Source organism: Eulemur rufifrons, chromosome 7 (genome assembly GCF_041146395.1).
Source record: "Eulemur rufifrons isolate Redbay chromosome 7, OSU_ERuf_1, whole genome shotgun sequence".
Lineage (NCBI taxonomy): Eukaryota > Metazoa > Chordata > Mammalia > Primates > Lemuridae > Eulemur > Eulemur rufifrons.
Window position 1 is genome coordinate 73,684,218 of NC_090989.1, and position 22,267 is coordinate 73,706,484.

Consider the following 22,267-nt stretch of genomic DNA (forward strand, 5'->3'; position numbering starts at 1 on the left):
TCAATGAATATTATTTATTAATAACAAGTAATGAAGTATTGATATAAGCTGTAACATAGATGCACCTTAAAAACATTACATTAAGTGAAAACCCTGTGCTAAGCTAGTCACAAAAATCCGCATATAATATTATTCCATTTCTATGAAATTTTCAGATTAGGCAATCCATATATGGAGAAAGTAGATCAGTGGTTGCCTTGGGCTAGGGGAGAGGAGAAAGGGGATGAGGATTGGCTGCTAATGGACACAGGGTTTTCTTTTGAGGTGATGAAATCTTCTAAAATTAGATTATAGTGAGGACTGCAAGACTGATGTGTCTGGTTTTAATGCTTGCAACACATGGAGTCTTCAGAAAAAATATAAAATAAAACTTGTCCCTAGTAGTAAAAGAGTAGGGATCCCTCAGATCTGCCAAGAAAAAGAATAATAGGCTTGGGAATAGAAGATAGGGCTTGAGTCCTGGTTCTTCTACTTTCTATACATAAGACTAGGTCTAAATCATCTAACCTCTCCAAGCCTATACTTCTGTATCTGTGAAATGGGAATAATGATATACAGGGTGCCCCAAAGTCTCCATACAAAGGAAAAATTTTGTAAAATTTTGTAATGAATATTTTATAAATAAAGGTACAGTTAGCTACAATTTCCCATTTTCCCTATGTATGGCAGCTTTTGGGACATCCTGTATTTTAAAATGTTATTCTGAGGATCAAATAACGCAAGCTTTCTTAAATGGTAAAACACTATATGATGTCACTCACCACTGTAATGATTAGTGAATATAATGGTAATATGAATTATATCTGGCACACCCTGTAAGCCCAATACTAAATATGTTTATTGCATGGAGAAATGAAGGAATGTTGACAGAGGAAGGAAGAAGTACTCTTTTGTTAAACACGTCCATAATCATGCCTATGGATATTAAGATGTTGACAGCTTGCTGAGTGTACTCTGTAGAAAATGATTTCTTAAAAATGAAACCAAAACCACACAAAATAAAATAGAAAGTTGCCAGTAATCAACAGAAATGTTTAAATAAGCACATAAAGTAAGCAAGAATCAGGGTATATAGATATTTTTTCGGCTGGGTATCCAAGATTAGCAAACTTTGATGCTGGAAACTGGGGAATCACTGATTTCAACTTCCAAGTATTTGGGTAGCTATTGTTTATTTTCCTGACATTACATACCTAACAGATACATGCCAGCCTTGATTATAATGTAGGAAAATCAATAGTATTAATAATATCTCTTTTCCCTCACAAAGCTCCTAATTTAGAAGTCTACCAAGGTCATTTCATGAATATTAAAATTATCTCTGTGCTAGAGAAGTTATTAGCATACCAATTTACAGAAACAATTTATAGAAACAAAGAGCCAATGCTTAAACAACAGTATCTGTCAAAATTGCTTCTTGTTTACCATCGCCAAGACTATAATAGTTCAAGTCTATGTATTTTCTTACTTCTAAAAATTTAGTTAATTTTTATTTCTAATTGTAAATATAGATTATAATACATTTAGGCAATAAGTAAAGTTATTTTAAAAAGGGGGAAACAAATCCAAACATAATTCTGCTTTCTAAAGATAATTACTGTTAAGATTTGGTTGTATATTCTGCCAAAAGTTTTCTAAGCATATGAATACATATATGTAGAAAATGGAGCGAATATGTAGCAAGCATCTGTTTACCAATTTCCATGGAGTAAATACTCTCACCAAAGCCAATTTCAGATGACCAACAATTTGACAATTGGCTCAAAAAATTCCTAAATGTTGGACATTTGGTTATTATAAGCCCATACCATCCAGCTTCAGCCACAGTTTTTAAAGGTTTTATACTAGTCCTGCTGTATGATACCTGTTTTAAACAGAAACATCTATTTTAAAGTTACTATTATAGCAACAAATATAAATTCACATTATATTTTAATGGGTTCATAGTATTCCATTTTATTGATATGACAATTTGTTTAAGCACCCTTTATAAATGAATATTTGCATTGTTTCCAATGTAAGTCATTTTAGCAATCCTATGAAAAATATAGTTGTGAGTACATCTTGATGAATTTCTCTGATTATTTCCTTAGGATACATGTGTAGAAGGTTCATTATGAGGTTAACTGGAGGCATTTTGGTGGTATATTTGAAAAAACTGCCTTCCTATTCCAGGTACGCTCTTACTCACTATGTATGAGAATATCATACCTGGTCATTAGATTATCTTGTCCTGGCCAATGGTAGGTACTATTGTTGCCATTTATATTTGCCAGACTGAGTGAAAAATGGCATATTGTTGGTTTAATTTGCACCTACTCTCTTACTCATGAACTTGAGATTTTTTTTTTAATATGATCAATTTGGGTTCATCCTTTTTTGACTGCTTGAACTTCTAGTTTTAAATCTCTGCTAATTTTTCCAGAGTATATAGTCAAAAGATTTTTTTTGTGTGTGTAATAGCTCCTTGTATCCTGACATTAACCCTTTGCCTATACCTATATTTTCCAAATTTTAATTTGCCCTTTAAAGTATAATATTTTGATGCTACGCTAATTTTTTTCAATCTTTATGTAGTCTAATATATCAGACTTTCTTTTGTGAGTCCTACCTTTGATGTTGTATCTAGAAAGTCCTTCTCCATTCATTCCAACATTAAAAAACTATTTGCATATATTTTCTTCTAGTACTTTTAGGGTTTAATTTATTCTTACATTTAAATATTTAATTCAACTAATTTATATTTGGGGAAAGTATAAAATAGTAATTTAATGTTATTTTTTTAAGAAATTACCCAATGCCCTAGAATTTAGATGCATCTTTTCCCTCCAACTCTGGATGTTGCCATGGGCAGCCGCCAGCTGCAGACCTGGCTTCCTTCCTTCTCTGGATTCCTGTTTTAACTTCAGTTTCGGCCGCTGAGAATTTCTTACCAACTCAGCAATTCATTTTAAAAGTCATTTATTTTTAAATGCAGTATTTCTAGCTGTTTTACAGAAAGGGGGGGTGTTTAGAAGACCTTGTCTGCCATACTGAGAGAAACTGGAATCTTCTCAGTCTCTTTCCTATGTAGCAGCTGGCATGATCATTTAATAACTCAGCTGGATAAGGTCATGGCCCTGCCCAAATCCTTTCAAAGGCTTCTTATTGCAATGAAGGTAAATGCAACAATACCCTTAATATGTGCTGGACCCTCCTTACCTCTCCTCTTCATACCGTGTCCCTTTCCCCTAGTTCCGGAAACTCCTACAACATTGGCAGAATGACCCCTATGGCCTCAGGGCTTCATACATGCCATCCCATGGCTTTTGCAGGTGGCTCTTTTATATCCTTCAATTCTCAATAGAATGGCATCTTTTAAAAGAGATCTTCTCCAAACACCAGACAAGGAAAGTAATGTCCCATTACTTACCATCAATACAATATGCTATATGCTACCATCACAGAACTTTTTTGAAAAATATGTTTATTTACTTCTTTTCTTCAGTCCCACCTCTCCCCAAGACTATAAGCTCCATGAGGGCAAAGATAATTTCTGTCTTGTTTATGAATAGTCAAGCATCTAGCAGTATCTAGCACATACTCATATACTATGAATGAATGAATGAATGAATGAGTGCAAAATGTCTTATTAATCTTTATATTCCCTGTGTACAAAGCTTTGCACATAACAGATGCCCAGAAAATATCTGAAGAAATGAGTTTTACATCTAATCATGAAGGAACAACCTCTCAACATGTGGAGGTCTTACAGATCCTTGACCTGTTTCTGTTAAATCACAAAGGTACACTTGAAAAATAAGAAGAGAGTGCTTCTCATCCTTTTGTGAAAAAAAGTATTGCATGCTTTAAAATGGACAACGGGCCTATTAAAAACTGGTTTCCCTGGGACTGAAGATAAATTTGTGCATTAAACCTGCTAGGATTTCAATTCTGGAGACTTTGCAGTAAGTGAAATAGCTTACCTATGTATGAGTATGGATTGGTAATAATCCCCCAGCCCAATCTTTTGTGTACTTGCTGAGAGCAGGTGGCAATTATTGGAGCTATTTTGTTGCCATGCACACAAAAAAGTGACAGTTTCTGAGAAACATAAAACATTGCAGCTCCATCAGAAATGAAATGGAACTTGGAGTGAAACCACAATCAAATTTCAAAATTCACATCCAATCATTGCCAAAGTCTAGTAGAAAAGAACTGGCATTTTTAGATTGAAAAGCATTTTCTAGAGCTATACACTGCTGGGTACCAAAAGAATCTCTGAGCCATGTGTAAACATCATTGACTAAGTCCCTTAACACCTAGGGGGAGGAACAGAGCCTGCTGCAGTTGGGTAAGGAAGAAAAGCCAGGGAGTTCCAGTTGGTAACTTTGAGCTAGTCAGATGGGCAGCCACATGAATAACGCCAAAGCAATCTTGCATCACACTCAAGTTAACAGCTCCCCACGCCATTCAGACCCACTGCATCTGTACTGAGCCACCTTTCCTTCACTCTTCTGTAATCTTGTTCTTGTGTAGAATTGCTTTCCTAACAGAAAATTTTTATAAACTTGGAAAGACATATATAATCTGAATATACACAATTTAAATGTACTGTATAAGTTTCAGAAATACCGGAGCAAATCAACTTGAAATAGTATTTGCAACATGAAAAATCACATCTTAGGTTCTTTTAACTGGTTAAATGTTTCTTTTCAAATGTGTGTTCCATATCATCAATTATTGACGACATCTTTGGTTTGCATGTTTTGAAAATGAATAGTTTTAATTATAAAGAACTCAGTGGCAGCATGGCATATTTAAAGTGACAGCACATCTTAAGGTCAAACAGCAATACAACTTTTAGCACTTACTAACTATCCTGAGATTAGGTAAGTTTAATTCACTTCTCTGAATCTTGCGTTCCTCACTGGTAAAGAAAGAAGAAAACACCCATATTTATCTCATGGAGATGTTCAGAAATGAATGTAATATTATATGAATATAATCCCTGGTTCAAGTAATGTTATTTTCCTCATCTTCCTTCCTTTCTATCACACACACACACACACACACAAACACACACACACACTATATAGTTATTATAATTTACAGAGAATTAAAATCAAAGAGATTTAAGGCCATGTTTGGCTTAACAAAATCTTCCTTTAGTGATTAAAAAATCAATATTGCAAAATGCTTCATGGCTATTATTGCAGTCATCAATTATCACTGCATTGTAGACAAAAGGAAGGACCTTTTTAATAACAGGATATTTAGAGTAATAAAGATGAGATAACTAAAAGTTTGCTTTAATAAAGCAACCAGGAGCAAAGACCCTGTCTTCACTCCCTTCCTGAAACCCCCCTTAGCATGTAGCTAAGAACACTGCATGCAGTTGGAGGAAGGAACTCCTCCAACACTTTCATTTACTAATTAGTCACAATGTCCATGATTTCAATTACTCACCAAACAAAACTACACCCCCCCCCCTTAGACCTGAATATAACTTGGGTTTCTACTGAGCCTAAAATAATACATTACTCCTAGCAAAAAAGACATTTCACAGCTCAATGTCAATTACAAACAATAGCAGATTGTTTCTGGCTTAGAACTTATGAACTTGCATAAATTCAGAAGTTTACTGTCTGCCATCTCTCTTCTTCCTTTATTATCATGAAGGGCTTACAAAGCTCTAAGCCTCTACCGTCTCTGCTGTACACTTCCTTCAGAATACAAGTATCCTGATTGACAAAACATTATCCCTGGAGATGTTGATTGCTATCATGACTGGAAGTGGAATAGAAGTAAGGAAACTTCTGCAATATTTAGAGTTTCTATTCCTTTTCATCATTTTAATATACTAGGAAGGAGGGAAGAGTAAGAATGTAAACCAAAGAAAGAAAAACTAGATAAAAATGAATTAGTCTGTAGTTTTCTTTTTACTTTGTGTCCTTTCTTGGCTTTGGTATCAGGGTGACACTGGCGTCATAGAATGAGTTAGGGAAGATTCTCTCCTCAATGTTACAGAACAGTTTCAATAGAAGAGGTCCAGTTCTGTGTAGGTCTGGTAGAATTCAGCTGTGAATCTGTCTGGTCTGGGGCTTTCTGTTGTTGTTGTTGGGAGATATTTTATTACTGTTTCAATCTTGCTACTTGTTATTGGTCTGTTCGGGATTTCTATTTATTTCTGATTCAAACTTGGGAGGATGTGTGTTTACAAAAGTGTATCCATTTCCTCTAGATTTTCTAGTTTGTGTGCCTAGAGGTCTTCATAGTAATCTCAGATGATATTTTGTATTTCTGGGGTATCAGTTGTAATGTTTCCTTTTTCATTTCTCATTGAGCTTATTTGAGTCCTTACTCTTCTATTTCTGGTTAATTTAGCTAGTTACTGGTCTAAAGATTTTATCTTTTCAAAGAACCAACTATTTGTTCCATAGGTCCTTTGTATTGTTTTTGTTTGTTTCCATTTCATTTAGTTCTGCTCTAATCTTTGTTATTTATTTTCTTCTGCCAGCTTTGAGTTTGGCTTGTTCTTCTTTTTCTAGTTCTTTGAGGTGTGATATTAGGTTATTAATTTGTGATGTTTCTGTCTTTTTGATTAGGCACTTAAGGCTGTAAAAACTTCCCTCTTAGCACGACTTGTGCTGTCCAGAGATTTTTTGGAAGCTTGTATCATCTTTGTTGTTCAGTTTTAAAGGTCTTTTGATTTCCATTTTGATTCTGTCACTGACCCAGCAATTGTTTAGCCACACATTGTTTAATTTCCATATATTTGTGTAGCTTTGAGAGTTCCTCTTGGAATTGATTTCTAGTTTATATTCCACTGTGGTCTGAGAAGATACGTGGTATGATTTCAATTCTTCTGAATTTGCTGAGACTTATTTTATGGTCTAACATATGATCTATCTTGGAAAATGTCCCATGTGCTAATGAGAAGAATAGATATTCTCCAGTTTTGGGGTAGAATGTTCTGTAAATGTCTATTAGACCCATTTGTTCTAGCATTCCATTTAAGTCCAGTGTTTTTTTGTTATTTTATGCCTCAATGATCTGTCCAGTTCTGTCAGTGAAGTACTAAAGTCGTTGGCTATTATGATGTTGTTATTTATTTCCTTGCTTAGATCTAGTAGAACTCATTTTATGACTTTGGGAACTTCTGTGTTAGGTGTATATGTATTCAAAATTGTTATATCTTCTTGTTGAATTGGTCACTTTATCATTATATAATGACTATCTTTGTCTTTTTTTTTTTTTTACCATTGTTGATTTAAAGTCTATTTTATCTGATATCTGATACGAAAATAGCTACTCCTGCTGACTTTCAGTTTCCATTTGCATGGAAAAATTTTCTACCCCTTTACCTTAAGTTCATGAAAATCTTTGCAAATTAAATGGGTTTCTTGGAGACAGGATATATTAATATTTCATTTGTGTTTTTTATCCATTCAGCCAATCTATATCTTTTAAGTGGCGCATAAGGTCATTTACATTCAATGTTAGTATTGATATGTGAAAAACACGAATTTTACAAAAAGGAAACTATCTAATGCAAAGCTCATGAACAAATGGGGAGTATTTAAATATGGTATGAAAAATGTTTTGTTTTGTTTTTGTAATCTGAAAAAGTATAGCTGGCTTTGCATCAAATCCAGCTAATACCCTGGAAAGACTACCTCTGTATTTCTATTTTTCTCTTTGCACTTATGCTCTTTTACTCACTATCCCTCTATATCTCTTCTCATTATCTCTCTCTCTCTCTCTTCCTCTTCTCTTTCCTCATTTTCTTTATTTCCTTTACCTTGAGTGGACAGTAAAAAATGCTGAAAAAACATGCAGAATCAAGCCATGGATGTCAAAACATCTATCATATGAGAAATTCAATTTTCCCTCGGAGACCAGATAAATCAAAAAAGTCCAAGGAAAATTAGAAAATATAGGGATAAAATTAATGTTTTCTCTCTGAAAATCAAAAATCAGTCCATTAAGCAACTTTTGAGGGAGTCTGAGGTCCCAGAGGATCTAGAAAGGATAGAGCCTTCAGGTTAACTCAGGTGCATCAGTTTAAAGTATTAGGTTTGTTGCATCTAAACATCAAAGAAGTCTATGATAAAAGATTAAAAGTTTCTCTCCCATGTTAAAAAAAAGGCAAATAAAACCATTGTAAATAATGGTTAATAATGGTTAGTATACACTTGGGAACAATACTGTGTATATCTGTGTTTGCTCTAAAATGCTAGGAGATTAAATGTAAAGTGTTCTCACTCCAAAAATGATAACTATATAAAGTAACATGTATGTTAATTAACTACATTTAGTCATTCTACACTGTATATATGCTTCAAAATATCATGTTGCTCATGATAAATACAATTTTATATGTCAATTAAAATAATGATAATAAAGTTCTGTATTTCAAATATGGTTGTGATGTTACGAAAGTGTAGGTAATTAGAAATCAAAACCCACCATAATAAATTAATAAAGAGCAATATTTATATAGAAAAATGATTAATGACTGATGGATGCACTTGCTTTCTGTTTTCTTCCACCTGGGTATCTACATTTATGGAGTAGGTACTGACGGAGCTTCCATTGAGGAAGCATAGTTGGCAAAGACCCTCACCTGGTCAGTCTTGCTGGCATGGGATGGCAAGCTCAAATCTTAAAAAGACCACAAGGTTTTATTATATAAGCTAAGGGGAAAATGCAAATACCATTTCTTTGGTATAAATATTAGAATACACACTCCTGTTTACCTCAAAGAGCACATCAGAAATTATGACAATATCTCGGAAAAGGAAAAAAAAAAACAACTATGGGCTGACAGGTAAGAGCCTTAAACTATTATTCTAAACTGTATAAACATTGCAGGAAAGTCACATTTAGTTTCCAATAATGTAAAGCTATACCAAGCATTTTTGTTCCTATGGTAGAAGGAGAAATGAAATTCATGAAAATGCAGTCTAGGTTGTTAAGAGTATGATTGTTTTATCTCTTTTCTCTTATTTTCTTAGTCGTAGTGCCTTTTCCTTGTTTCTACTGCCTCTAAAAGAGGGAAAGACAAAACAATGCAATTCTGTACGTCAGCTTTTTTAGGTTTGAATGGCAGGTACTTGAAGTTACTGACTGAGGTTCCCAGATTATTTGTAAAATGTATCAGGTTTTTCTCTGTCCCTCAAAAAATAAATGAGAGGCTGGTCAGAAGGTAGGGAGTTAGCTCACTATTATTGTTCACAGTCAGTTACAGATTGAACTTCTTGTTCCACTACTTTCTCCCCTTCTCATTACTGCACTTGACTAGCCTATAAATATTAGGTCATTAAATATGAAATGTCCGATTTCAAATCAAAAGTTCAGTTTATTATATTTCAAACAAGAAGCAGTACGATTAATCAAAGCCTAAACTATCAACATAATTTTACCATCTTAACAGTAGCTTGTTTATGCCAGCAGCAAAGAACCCTGGAGAGTAAGTGGCAATGAAATCGCAAAAGGCATTTTCCACAGCTTGTTGAGAATTGAATATTTTTCATTGCAAGAAGTGGTCCAAAGCCTGGAAGAAGTGACAGTCAGCTGGTGCAAGATCTAGTGAATATGGTGGATGACAAGAGAGTTTTCAAGTCCAGCTTCTATAGTTTGAGCAGCATTGTTTGTATAACCTGCGATCTTACAAGAGGATTGTCCTGTTTCTATTGACCAATCTCAGCTACTTCATCACAAGCATTCTCATCATTTCATCCAATTGGTTGCAGCAGACATCTGCTGTAATTAATTGATCAGGTTTCATGAAGCCGTAATGAATAGATAATATCAGCGCTGGACCACTAAACAGACACCACAGACACCGTTAGCTTTTTCTGATGAATATTCAGTTTTGGACTGTGTTTCAGCACTTCATCTTGCTCCAACCATTGTGCTGAATGCTTATGATTGTCAAAAAAGAATCCATTTTTCATCATATGGCGTAGAAATGGTCCGCCTTTAAGTCGTGACAGCAAAGAAAGGCAAGCTTCAAGATGATTTCTTTTCTGATGCTCATTTAATTCATGCTGTAACCATCTATCCATCTTCTTTACCTTGCCGATGTGCTACAAATGGTCTGATATTGTTGGAATAGTAACGTCAAACCTTGCTGCTAATTCACACGTAGGTTGAGATGGATTCACTTTCACCACACCTTTCAGCTCATCATTATCCACCTTGGTCTCAGGTCACCCACGTGGCTCATTTTCAGTATTAAAATCACCAGAACGGAACTTCTCAAATCATCAACGTATTGTGTGTTCATTAGCCACATCCTTTCAGAACACTTGGTTGATGTTTCGAGCTGTCTGTGCTACATTGGTTCCATAACGGAACTCGTATTGGAAAATAACATGAATTTTTGACATATCCATGGTTTCACAAAAAATTGCTCTAAAAATAATTTGAATCACAAGCCAAACCATGCGTTTGAAAGACTGAGGATATATCTTCACAATAAAAATAAAATAAGAAACTCCAGAGTCAAAATGTCAGAGATATCTACTGTCTTAGTACTTAAGGAAATTGGACATTTCATACTTAATAACCAAATAAATAAATAAGAGATAGCAACACCCAGTGTATTTAAAAATAGAGCAATCATTGTGTTGTTATCTTAGGTGAAAATATATTTTATTTTCTAAAGAAGTTAATCAGCTCAATAGAAAAAAACTATTTTAAATGGTGGAACAAAAATGGGTAGGAACTGGCCTGTTAGTGAGTCACTGCTAAGGTGGAGATCTGGTTCTATAGAGCTCATCTCAATATGGCAGAAACAAGTAATTCTGGGAAGTCAAGGAGGGAAGGAAAGAATAGCAGAAACAAAGGTGATTCAAAGGGCAGCATAAATTCTTACAAACCAAACATTGCTAGCTACAACCATATACATCCATGCCTTCCTTGCAAAAAATACTGGTTTCCCTTAACTAACACAACCATGTGAAGGAAGAACCAGGTCATCTTTCTAAACATAGAATTATCACTGTGATACAAGCAGCTTTTTATTTGCAAAGTCAGCATCAGGCCAATTAATTGTGGTACTTAAATCTTTTTTCAATCAGGCTACAGAACACTCACCCTTGGGAAGTATAAGTAACTTAAAAATAAACATCCATGTGTTTCAAAATACAAATGCAGCTTTAAAAAAAAAAAAAAAAAAAAGGGGGTGAAGAGATCTGCTCCCAAGAGGCAGCATTTAAAGGACAACAGGGTGAAATTCTGTAATTCCAATGACCTTTAGGTCTAAGAATAAAATGAAACAGTATTCTTCATACATTCTCCAAATGTTTGGACTAAATTGCGTAGAAACGAAGAGTGTTCAGGATGGCCAGCCATGGGCAGCAGAGACTGGAACTGAATGTCACAAGTACATCGAGTATGGAGTTTTTCAAAAAAGCATATTCAAATAAAATGAGGCCGTTGGGGCTGGCAACAAATTGAATTCTTACCAAAAGTTAAAAGAACCATTACATAGTATTAAAAATATTATATGTCCTTGCAAAAGTAAGATGGAATTTTTTTTAAAGCCAACTGTATCTAAAATACATTAAATGCAAATATTCTCTTTACCTGAGGGAATTCTTGTCCTCCAGAATCTGTCCCCAACCTACCTTTCCTGCTTGGCTTCCTCCTAGAAAAGTGCAATTATTAAGCTTTCGTCAATACCTCCTGACAGGACTAATACTTTCTCTGCTCTCTCATGGCATTCTATTTGGTATGTATTGTCTCTTCTTTCTCTCAAACTTTACTGTATTACTCTTAAAATAAGAACCTTCCCTCATTCACTCTGGATACTCCACTATAAAATGGTCAAACACATGATTTTTAGAATGAAGTGAAATCACTGTTAAGATTGTCATTAGAACCATTTAATTAAATAATAGGAACAGTGTACCCTGTGTATGTCCATGATGCATAGTGTTCCTTAATAAAAAGCAAGAAAGCTGAATCAGTTGGGTCTCCTGCTGTTGTTGGTTGGTTGGTTGGTTGGTTGATTTGGTTTATAGGTAAGGACACAGTAACAAAGGGTGATGAAATGACCTCTTTAATGTCATCAAACGTTTCACAGAGTGAAACAGTCAAAACTTAAATTGATGTCTCTCAATTACCGTTAACCATAGTTTTTACTTATTTATTTGTTGTGCATTATGCATTTCACTCCCAATAAGTCAATAGACTATTACTAAGTTTGGCAAATTTTGTAAAAAACATAATAGAAAAGAAATCAGAGGATCTTACTTCTATTCACAGAACAAAGTCCTAAAAGAAGGCAAAGTGGTATAAAGGAAAGAGCACTGTTTTGGGAGTCAAGGCAGCCCGGTTCTCTCAGGGACGCTATGGTGAGTGTCACACACCTGGGCTACCTCCTTGGCGCTTCATTTCTTAAACTATAAAATGAGTATAGAAACCTCTGGCCCCTTCCCACACGCAATGTCTTCAGTAAAGTAAATGATAGTGTGTGTGAAAGCTAGCCCTGCAAGTGGCACACAATCCACTATTTGTTGACTTTGAAATAAAAAGCTATGTTCAAAGATCCGTGTGTGTGCACGCATTTTGGGGAGACAATGCATGGCTTATCATTTTTTACGTGATCTGTGTAGCAAATAATGATATGGTAATATTTTTAAAATTCACCATGTTGTATATGATGCCATTTTCACTATCTTCTCAACTTGGAATCACAGGTTCCAAGTATTTATTTCTACTCTGAAGGCAGCTTTAACAGTTTGACTTCCTAACACGCTGCCAATAAAGCACACCAAAAGAGAAATGTGTAATGAGGTAAATTCTTATAAACAGAAAACTCTGAGTGTAATAATGGAAATGTTTCATACTATAACCAAAAAAAAAAAAATGGGAATCCTGAATTTGAATTTAGGATTACAGTAATTTTCTTCCTGAAATCAGTGTCTTAAGGAGGGGAGAGCAGTGTAAATATACTCATTATCTAGAGAGTACAGAAATCTATCACTAAGCAGTTCTTCAACAGTTACCAAAACAATTACCTGTGATCCCTTGAATCTTAATTTTCTTTTTAAATTCTTTATATTCTAGTAGAGCCCAAGGGGAGCATAGTTAGTAAAAACAATGTGGATCTTGGGAACTGAGTGACTAATTGAAGTCACAGTTGTGCTAAGTATTAGCTGTGTGACTTTGGCTAATTCCTTTAACCACTTTGATTTTAAGTTTTCTTATCCAAAAAAGAGAGCTAAATTAGCCATGACTACCCCATGGTTTGAGTGCAAGAATCAAATAACACTGAATATACAAAATGCAAACTGTTTTTTAAGCAAAGGAAGCATCATTATTACCATTATAACTACCACATTGTAATCATAGTATCACTAGTATAATTATCCAAGATTTAATTCCCTAAAAGGAAATAAATGCTGTTTTCTATTATTTGCTTTTATCACCACCTGAGATGAAAACGTTGTCCCCCGCATTCAAGAGGGGATAAGGAAATGACACTACTGCTATCAGAAAGACCATGATCTGAAGTCAGAATTTTCTGCCTGAAATCCAGTTCACTGCACTTGAAACTCATTGAATGGAACTAAACTCTTATGTTTTTATGATTCATAGTTTTTAAAATTTGAGGCTTCCCTTAAAAGAAGGGTCTACTGGGAAGGGCCCAGAACAACAAAATAAACCTCTCACTAATACACGCATGTAAAGTGCTTTAGAGTTTTCAGGGTGTTTCTCCTTTGTTCCTCACATCAACCTGTGTTTCCGTTAAGATGGAAACCTAAATAAAGCACCGGGAGAGCCTCATGAAAGACCAACAGATCTGTCGGCATTTACGTCATTGTGAAAGTCCATACCTTCATGCACAGAGAGGGTGGTTGATCCCTCAGGATGTGCAATGATTCCTTTTTTCCCCTAGTAGCCCAGAGCCAGTTGCTCTTTTCATTTTTGTCAACAACATTTCCTTTTTGTTCTTCTCCATGCAACTAGGAAGTGTATCAGTGACAGACACAATACACCTCTTCATAAGGGAAGCAAATGAGTATGTGCCAGATGGGCTGAGGGGATTACAACATGTTTCCTGCTCCCATGGTGACGCAATGGGGCTGGTATGAGAACTTATCTTATTCAAGAAGTTAGCTTCCCCTGGCAGAATTATGAGTCACAATTCCTGGGCAGAAAGCTCACTTCCCAACAGATTTTCGGGTGGGGGTAGGGCTCCTTGGATGGATAACAGTAAAGGTCATTCAGAAAAGCAAACAGCCAGGACACTGGGGAGGCGCCAGCACTCACCAGCCTCTAGAACTTCCCTGATCTTTCAGAAAAAGTAACAGTCACCTCTCCTCTTCCTTCAAAGTGAGGCAGGGCAAAAAACCACATGATGAATTACTGGCACAGACCCAAACAGGTTCCATTATAAAACTAGCTAGTTTGGTTAAAAGAGAGAGAGAGAGAAAGAGAGTGAGAGATGAAGGGACATGTATGCAACCATTTAACATATATATATATATATATACACACACACACACACACAGAGAAACCACTATTTGTCTGCCTGTCAATAATAATTTCAAATGTTTGAATAACAAAAAAAATAACAAATTTCTGCCCTTAGGCAGCTTAAAATCACACAGAGAGGGAGTGAAGGAGGAAGCAAAAGAGATGGAGAGGAGAAAAGGTGGGAGGGAAGGAGGAAGGAGAGGAGGACAGGGATTTGAGAGAGGAAAAAGAGGAAGATGGAGGAAGAGGAAAAGGAGGAGAAGGAGGAGAGAAGAGAAGGAGAGTTAATATAATGTCAGGAAATGAGTACAATGAAGAAAACTAAAACAGGATGGAGGGATAAAGAGTGATTGACAGGGCTATTTTAAGTAAGATGGTCAAGGAAGGCCTCTGTGAGCAGGTAACATTCAAGCATAGAACTAAATCAAGTAAGAACAAATTACAATCAAGGGTTATATTTAACATATTTAAAAATCAGGACATCAAGGCACTCACCAATCAAATGGGACATTCGACCAAGCAGGACAGATGCTGGACTAAACATCCAGAGAGCTGTCTCCTTGTGTATCCCAGCTGAATATCAGCCCCTGCTCTAATATATTCTTCCCTCTGTGAAGCCCCAATGGGCCAACAAGGTTAGAAGTTATCTCTACTTTCAGCTTTGAGCTGTACTCTGTCCTACTTACACCCCTCCTTTAGTGCTATTTTTGGTTTCTAATACAATGCTTTAAGTGGCGTAGAAAAACTGAAAGGCACCCAGCAAAGATTATCAGAATGGTAAGAAGGCTCAGATCTATGCCATGTGAAGAACAGTTGAAGGCTCATATTGCAGCACACTGGGGTTATGGTTATATGATCATTGATTTAACATGTGTGAAGTCCTTTCACATACAAAAGGAATTAAAAAGATGATATTCAATGTATGATTCATGCTGTTCAGGGGAATTATACATTGGAAACTTCTAAAAATGAAGACCTCTAGGTTCTCTGCATTAAAATTGGAGGACCATTGCATTAGGTTGTTTTCGTTTTTTTCAATCAAGCAGTGGAACCACAGAAACGTATGCAAATGACAAAGAGACAAACTTCAGTTTTATGTACTAAAAACTTTCTAAAAATTTGATCAATCCAAAACCAAAATAGGCTGCAATTAAATGATCACTAGTCAGAGGTACCAGAGAGTGGTTCTGGGAAGTAAGTACCAGAGGGTGGTTCTGGAGATGAGAAAACACCTAAAAAGATGGATTTTCAAATATCAAGTCTCTTCCAACTCTGATTTTATATGATCCACGCCCATGATGATTGAGTTTTGTTATTCAAATTCAAAAAAGGCCTTGGCTGACTCATCTTATGAAGCCACATGCAAAGAATTAGTCTAAAGATAGGTTCTTTCTTCCCTATACAGAAGCGGTATGGTGAAAACCCATCATTATTTTTTTTAAGGTCACAATGGACTGTTACTATTGGGGCCTTCTTGTCCACTGGCTCAAGTCTGAAAAACAGATTGTGCTATTATCACTTCCACTTCCTTTTGCAGAGGACCTGAGGTAACAGAAAGAAGCAGTATTCTAGTTGGCTTGAGTGTGAAGGTGAGGAAAAATTCCTGAGTTCATACATACCAGACCACTCCCCCAAGTGCACTGTGTCCCAAGAAGACTAGAGACATCAATGATTTCTCCTGTCACTCTGGTGGGAGGAGTTGGCTGGTCTGAAACCTCTTGGAGAATGCTGGGTAATCTAACATCATCTTGTATTCAGCCTTAGAATTTTATTATTGTAAGTATTTAATAGTAATACACTCTTCTTTCTTGTTTCTTAGAGTGAGGGGGTGCTGAGTCAGAGCTGGAGAAACTGCCAGATTCTTCAGGTCTATGAATCCCTGCTATCATAGACGACAATCGAAATAAACATTGTGTTCATTTAAATTCATTCTCAGAAAGAGTGGACACATTTCCCTATGTATAGCTTGCATTTTAATAAGTAGTCAAAAGCCATTCACCTACCTGAGGCATCACTTTGCAGGATCCCATAGAAGTAGAGACTCACTACACACCACAGAAGTGCCATCCTGTCAACATAAATGCAAAGGGAAGGAAGATAGATCACATTACTCTCAATACTTAAAAATAATAAGTAATGTGCATGCATGCAAACTATAGACTAGTAATTGTTCTAAAAGTTTTACAATAGTAACAGACTTAACTGTCAGAACCAACCAAAAAGACAGATTTTGTTTTGTTTTGCTTCTGTTGGGGTTGTTTTTTTAATTCCCATATTACATACAGATAAGGAAACTTGTCTAAGTTTAAATAACATAACCAACATCCTTTGGCTAGAAAGTGGTTGAGCCGTGATCAAACTCCAAATGTCTGGCTCCAGAACTACTTCTTAATCACTGAACTATAACTGCCTACTTAAAAAATATGCATGTGAAATATTTGACCAGGAGTCACATATCTGACAGATAAATTTGACCTTCCTACCCCTCTTTCCATTCCCTTGATCTACTTCCAGTGGAGAATATTTTATGATCCAAGTATTTTTCCCTTCTTAGTGATGAATAGAAAGTCTAGAAATCCTGGATTCAGACTTGGTCTGCAATCTACTGCACTCTGAATTTATATTAAGGGGAAATATATAAACCTCATCCCCTGCTGTTCTTGCTCTCCTCTTCTCACTGGAAGAGATAAATGAAGAGGCAGAAGTCCAATTTCTCTAATCTTTAGCCTTTCTATTGATAACCGACTGAAACTGCCAACTAGCAAGAACCAACTCCTTCCGATTGGTTGTATGATCTTTAATGCAGAAGACCTAGAGATTTAACAACTCTGTTAAGTATCTATTTCCTACTCCCCTAGAAATATCTTTCCACTGGTAAAAACCTATGTAGGTTTATTATATAAATAATGAAAACTAGAGGTGACTCAGAAATTCCATGCTCAAGACCTCTGCTTTCTCTCTTGAATGCAATAGTTATATAAGGGTGTTACAGACGTCTTGGTAACTTGTCCAGATCATATTTCCAGTAAGTGACAGAGGTGGGATTGATACCCACATCAGACTAACCATAAAGTCTATTATCTCGAATAGCCCATGACACAAGTTTGACAACCATAGATACCTACCAGCCTAAAAAGGCCAAAGACGTATTTGATAAATAGGGTAACTATAAAACATCATTTTAAATTGGCCACTTTAAAGGATGTTACATAGAAACAAAAGGCAACCCAGGTTGTGTGGTCACCCTAAAGGACAATGCAAATTTTCAAACCCTGTCGCCTCTCTTGATCACACATCTCCAAAAATCTCTGGTTCATATAATGCTTCCTTCTTTAGCCTGGTTGTACACAAATCACAGGTGAGTTTATCATATCACAAGCAACTGTTTTATCTCAATGATTAAATATCTCTTTCTTCTCACCACCACCCACTTCCAATTCTAACGCTATTAACTCAGGGAAATTTTCTTCTCCACATCAGTCATTCATTTATTCAATAAAACATATACTGAGCATTTTCAGTTTACAAGTTACTATAACTTCAGGGGCCTCTGGTAATCAAGATGTAGGGCCTTCTCTAAAGGCACTTTTCCACGGTAAAAATCAACCCCATGCAAACCACACCAATATCATCAACTATGTACAGAACACACATTCAGAGGCACACAGGAGATAAAAAGAGTTACCAGACAGAAGTTCTAGCACTATGCATGGTCTAGAAGGAACTTAAAACATGTACCAGAGAAAAAAACATCTGCAATATAAAGTAAAAAGTGATAGAAATAGAGAGCTATCCACATTACTGAAGATTAGCAAATGAAAGAGATTACTCCAGCCAAGACAATAAAAGAGGACTAAACACAACAGGTGGCTTTTGATCTGGTTTGGATATTTAGAACTGAGGCAGAAGGAACATGTGAGAAGTGGAGAATAATGCTCAAAGGTAGTGAAAGCATGGGACATAAATAAGAAATAGTCTATAAATAATTGAGTTTGGTCCAACCACAGGGTATTAGCAAAAGAACTACAGAAGATTTTGTTGGAAAGCAGACAGTGTTCGCATCAAAATATGGCAAGGACTTAAATAGCAGGCTATGGACTTGGGATTTAACTTAAACAGGAAACAGAGAATCACCCAAGTTTTCTGATGAGAGGAGTGACATGATCATCAAGTTGTACCTTATGGAAGTCACTCGGCCATGCATGTGTTGGACAGATCACTGCTAAATTCTGTCTTGAAATCATTTGGGCTCCTGAGCCTATCATCACAATAATTGCTATCTTCCTAGCTTTGTGACACTACCAACTTGATCAGCATGCGACCTATCTCTTCATCCAAGTCATTAATAAAAGTAATTAATAGTTCTGCATTAATCCTTGTCAGCAGAGAACAACTAGATATTTCATTGCAGATTCATGGCACAGTAATTTCAGCTCCGGTTCTCAGCTAGCCTAAAACATTCTGACCTCCTAAATTGCTTTGGACTATTAAAAAAAAAAAAAAACCATATACCCCTAGATTTTTCCCAACTTGCCTGTTTATAAGCTGCTAAACTCCTATGGCAACACTTAAAAGACATCTTAATTAGTGTGATTGAAGGCCTTAACCGATATTCCCAAGAGTAACTGGATTATGCGGGAGGTAGCAACGAGTCAGGTCACCAAGGCAAAGCTAATCTAAAGATAACCTGTGTGTGAACACAAATCCAGGGGCAGTGCTGACCTGTGATGAATTTGAATAAAGTAGACTGAAAAGCAAAGTCACTGTGCAGGCTGGTTTTGACAGACTAAATGTACTAAGGTTTTTGTGGGAGGAGGTTGGCTGGTCTGAAACTTCTCCGAGAATGCTGGTTCATTTTTAACTTTGTCTTATATTCAGCCTTGGAATTTCATTATTGTAAACAGTAATACACTCTTTCTTCTTGTTTCTTACGGTGAGGAGGTGCTGGTTCAGAGATGGAGAAACTGTCAGAAAGCAAAGGAATCTGCCTAATAACATATAGTTAGTTCTTCAGTATGTGAATTACAGCTTAGCTTTAGATTGTGATGGGGTCTAACAGCCCTGCCCTTGCTTCAGATGACGGGAACATGCACGTAATATACTCCCAGTCAGCCTTCCCTGCATTATCCATTTTGTTTACTACATGATCATTTTCACACTTTCCCCCTTTATGTATTCATACTTCTCTCATATTTAATGCCATTGTTTCACAGCATGTCAACTTTGATGCCTATCCAAATGTACACTTAACTTCTACGCAATCAACAACATTAATGATGATTATTAACATGTGCTCAGCACTCTAACATCTTTCCTTGCATATGAAACTTTTTAATGTCTTCATTCGCTAGACTTGACAAGCCTTTTAGCATCTCCATACCTCTGAGTTACTCTGACCATTGGATTCTCTCACCTGTCCAGCAGGTGACAGGCTGAAACTAGGTTTGCTTCCCCAAGGGTGGTCTTCACTCTGAATCGCCACATGCTCAGCCTTCCTTCTGCACAGCAGCATTTCACCAGGCTGTAGGACTGCATTTCTTCCTCAGTTTCCTGATTCCATATATAGCTCCTTACTCACATAACAGCCACTCCTGTAAGTCTCCCATCCTGGTTGGGGCTTGGACCTGCAGCTTGGTGCTTATCAGTACCCTTTTCCAGGAGCCCACATTTTGTCCCCTATAAAGTCTTGCTCTAAGCTGGATAAACCTCCTGTAACCATCTGCTATCACTGCTTTCATTCCTGCCTTGGTAGGCAGATGCCCTTTGCTGTGACCAACCCACTGCAAACCTGGCCATTATACCAAGGCATAAACCCTAGATGGCTATCCCCATGTGGGGTCAATCCTACAGCTAAATCACTTCCTTGAGTCCTGATCCCACCCTGATCCCATCCAGGCCTTTCCTTTTCCCTTCCCTAAATTGTCAAAAAAGTTTAAGTAGGTCTTGCATATGTGACAAACAAGCCTCTGAAGGACACGGGACAAGCTATTAATTATCCCATTCTACAGAAAAGGAGATAGCATTTATTAAAACATCAGGGTTATTTTCATCACCAATCTTTTATGTAGTTCATAGTTTTTTTGAACATAAGAGGATTCTTGTCCAGAATATTTCAGAATTCAATATTTATCAGTAAATAAAATTTTGGCAAAGTTATCTGGAAGCTCTGTTTCTGCACAAAATGTAAGTGTACGCCATCTTATCTTTCCCAATGAACACAGCTATAAAACAACTATTTGAGCAGCTATCTGAGGACTCTAAAATGTAAATAACAACACATTATTTTTAAGTACACATAAGACATGCACCAAGATAGGCCATGTCATGTGCCATAAATCAAACTTTACCAAATTAAAAAAAATATTGAAAATATATTCTCTAACCATAAAGTTAAGCCAGAAATCAATAACAGAAATATAATAGGAAAATCTCCAAACACGTCATGACTTAAAAATATAATCTATGGGTCAAAGAAAGCCACAAGGGAAATTAGAAAATATTTTGAGCTGAAGAAGAATAAAAATAAAACCTACCAAATGAGTGGAATGCAGCTAAACCAGTGCTTGGACGGTAATTTATAGCATTAAAGGCTTAAGGCTTATATTAGAAAAGAAGAAAGATCTTAAATCAATAATCGAATCTTCCACTTTAAGGACCTAGAAAAATAAGAGCATTAACCAAACTAGCAAAATGAAAGAAATAATAAAGAATTTTAAAACAGAAAAATATTATAAGGGAAAAAAATGAAACCAAAAGTTGGTTCTTTGAAAAGAACAATAAAATATAAACCTCTAGCCTGGTGAACCAAGAAGCAAAGAAAAAAGATATATAGCACTACCAACAGGAATGAAAGAGAGACATGACTACTGATCACAGACATATTAAAATAATAGGGCAATAAATTCCAAGACTTAGATAAAATAAACTGATAGTTCAAAAACCACAAAGCACCAAACCTCAACTAAAATGAAATAGACAACCTGAATAGTCCAGTAACTGTTTTTTTAATTTCAGAATATTATGGGATTACAAACTCTTTGTATTATATTAAAGAAACTGAAATGCATTCATCTCTAGAGCCTCCAGAAAGAAACACAACTTTGCTGATAGCTTGATTTCAGCTTTATAAAACCCTCAGCAAAGAACCAGGAAGGCCACACTGTCCTTGGCCTTGTGACTCACGAAGCTGTGCTATAATAAATGCGTGTTTTTTAAGCAACTAAGATTTTGGTAATTTGTTACAGTAGTAATAAAAAATAATATAAGAGACATACCATATTAAAGAATTGAAAAACTCAACATAGAGAAGTCAACTTTCTCCAAATTGACCTAAAGATTTCGTTAATTACAATCAAAATCCCAGCAACATTTTTTTAGATACAGACAAGCTGATGTTTATATGGAAAGGGAAAGCCCCAAAATATTGAAAACCATTTTGAAAAAGAAGAATAAAGTTGGAGGGATCACAGTACAAACAACCCAATTTAAAAATGTTTAAGTCATAAAGGTATATATTATCAAAAAGGATATGCAAAAGTCAAATAAACACATGAAAAGATGTTCAGCAACATTAGACATTAGGGAAATGCAAATTAAAAGCCACAATGAAATATCATTACCTACCTTTCAGAATGACTAAAATAAAAAAAAAAATACTGATAATACCAAGTGCTGAAGCAATAGGTAGAATGTGAAATGGTACATGAAAAATAATTTGGCAGTTTCTTATAAAGTTAAACATAAACTTGTGATACAACCCAATAATCTCGCTCCTAGGTATTTTCCCAAGAGA

General features: G+C 35.9%; 1 protein-coding gene across 3 annotated transcripts in view; it reads right to left on the reverse strand.

Moving 5' to 3' along the window:
• The window catches only part of IL1RAP (interleukin 1 receptor accessory protein), a 95,402-nt gene that overhangs the window by 71,032 nt on the left and 2,103 nt on the right, over positions 1-22,267 (reverse strand). For all 3 annotated transcript variants that reach the window (XM_069472781.1, XM_069472783.1, XM_069472782.1), the window contains exon 2: positions 16,479-16,543. In XM_069472781.1, the coding sequence (XP_069328882.1) occupies positions 16,479-16,543 (65 nt within the window). The remainder of the gene's footprint in view (positions 1-16,478; positions 16,544-22,267) is intronic.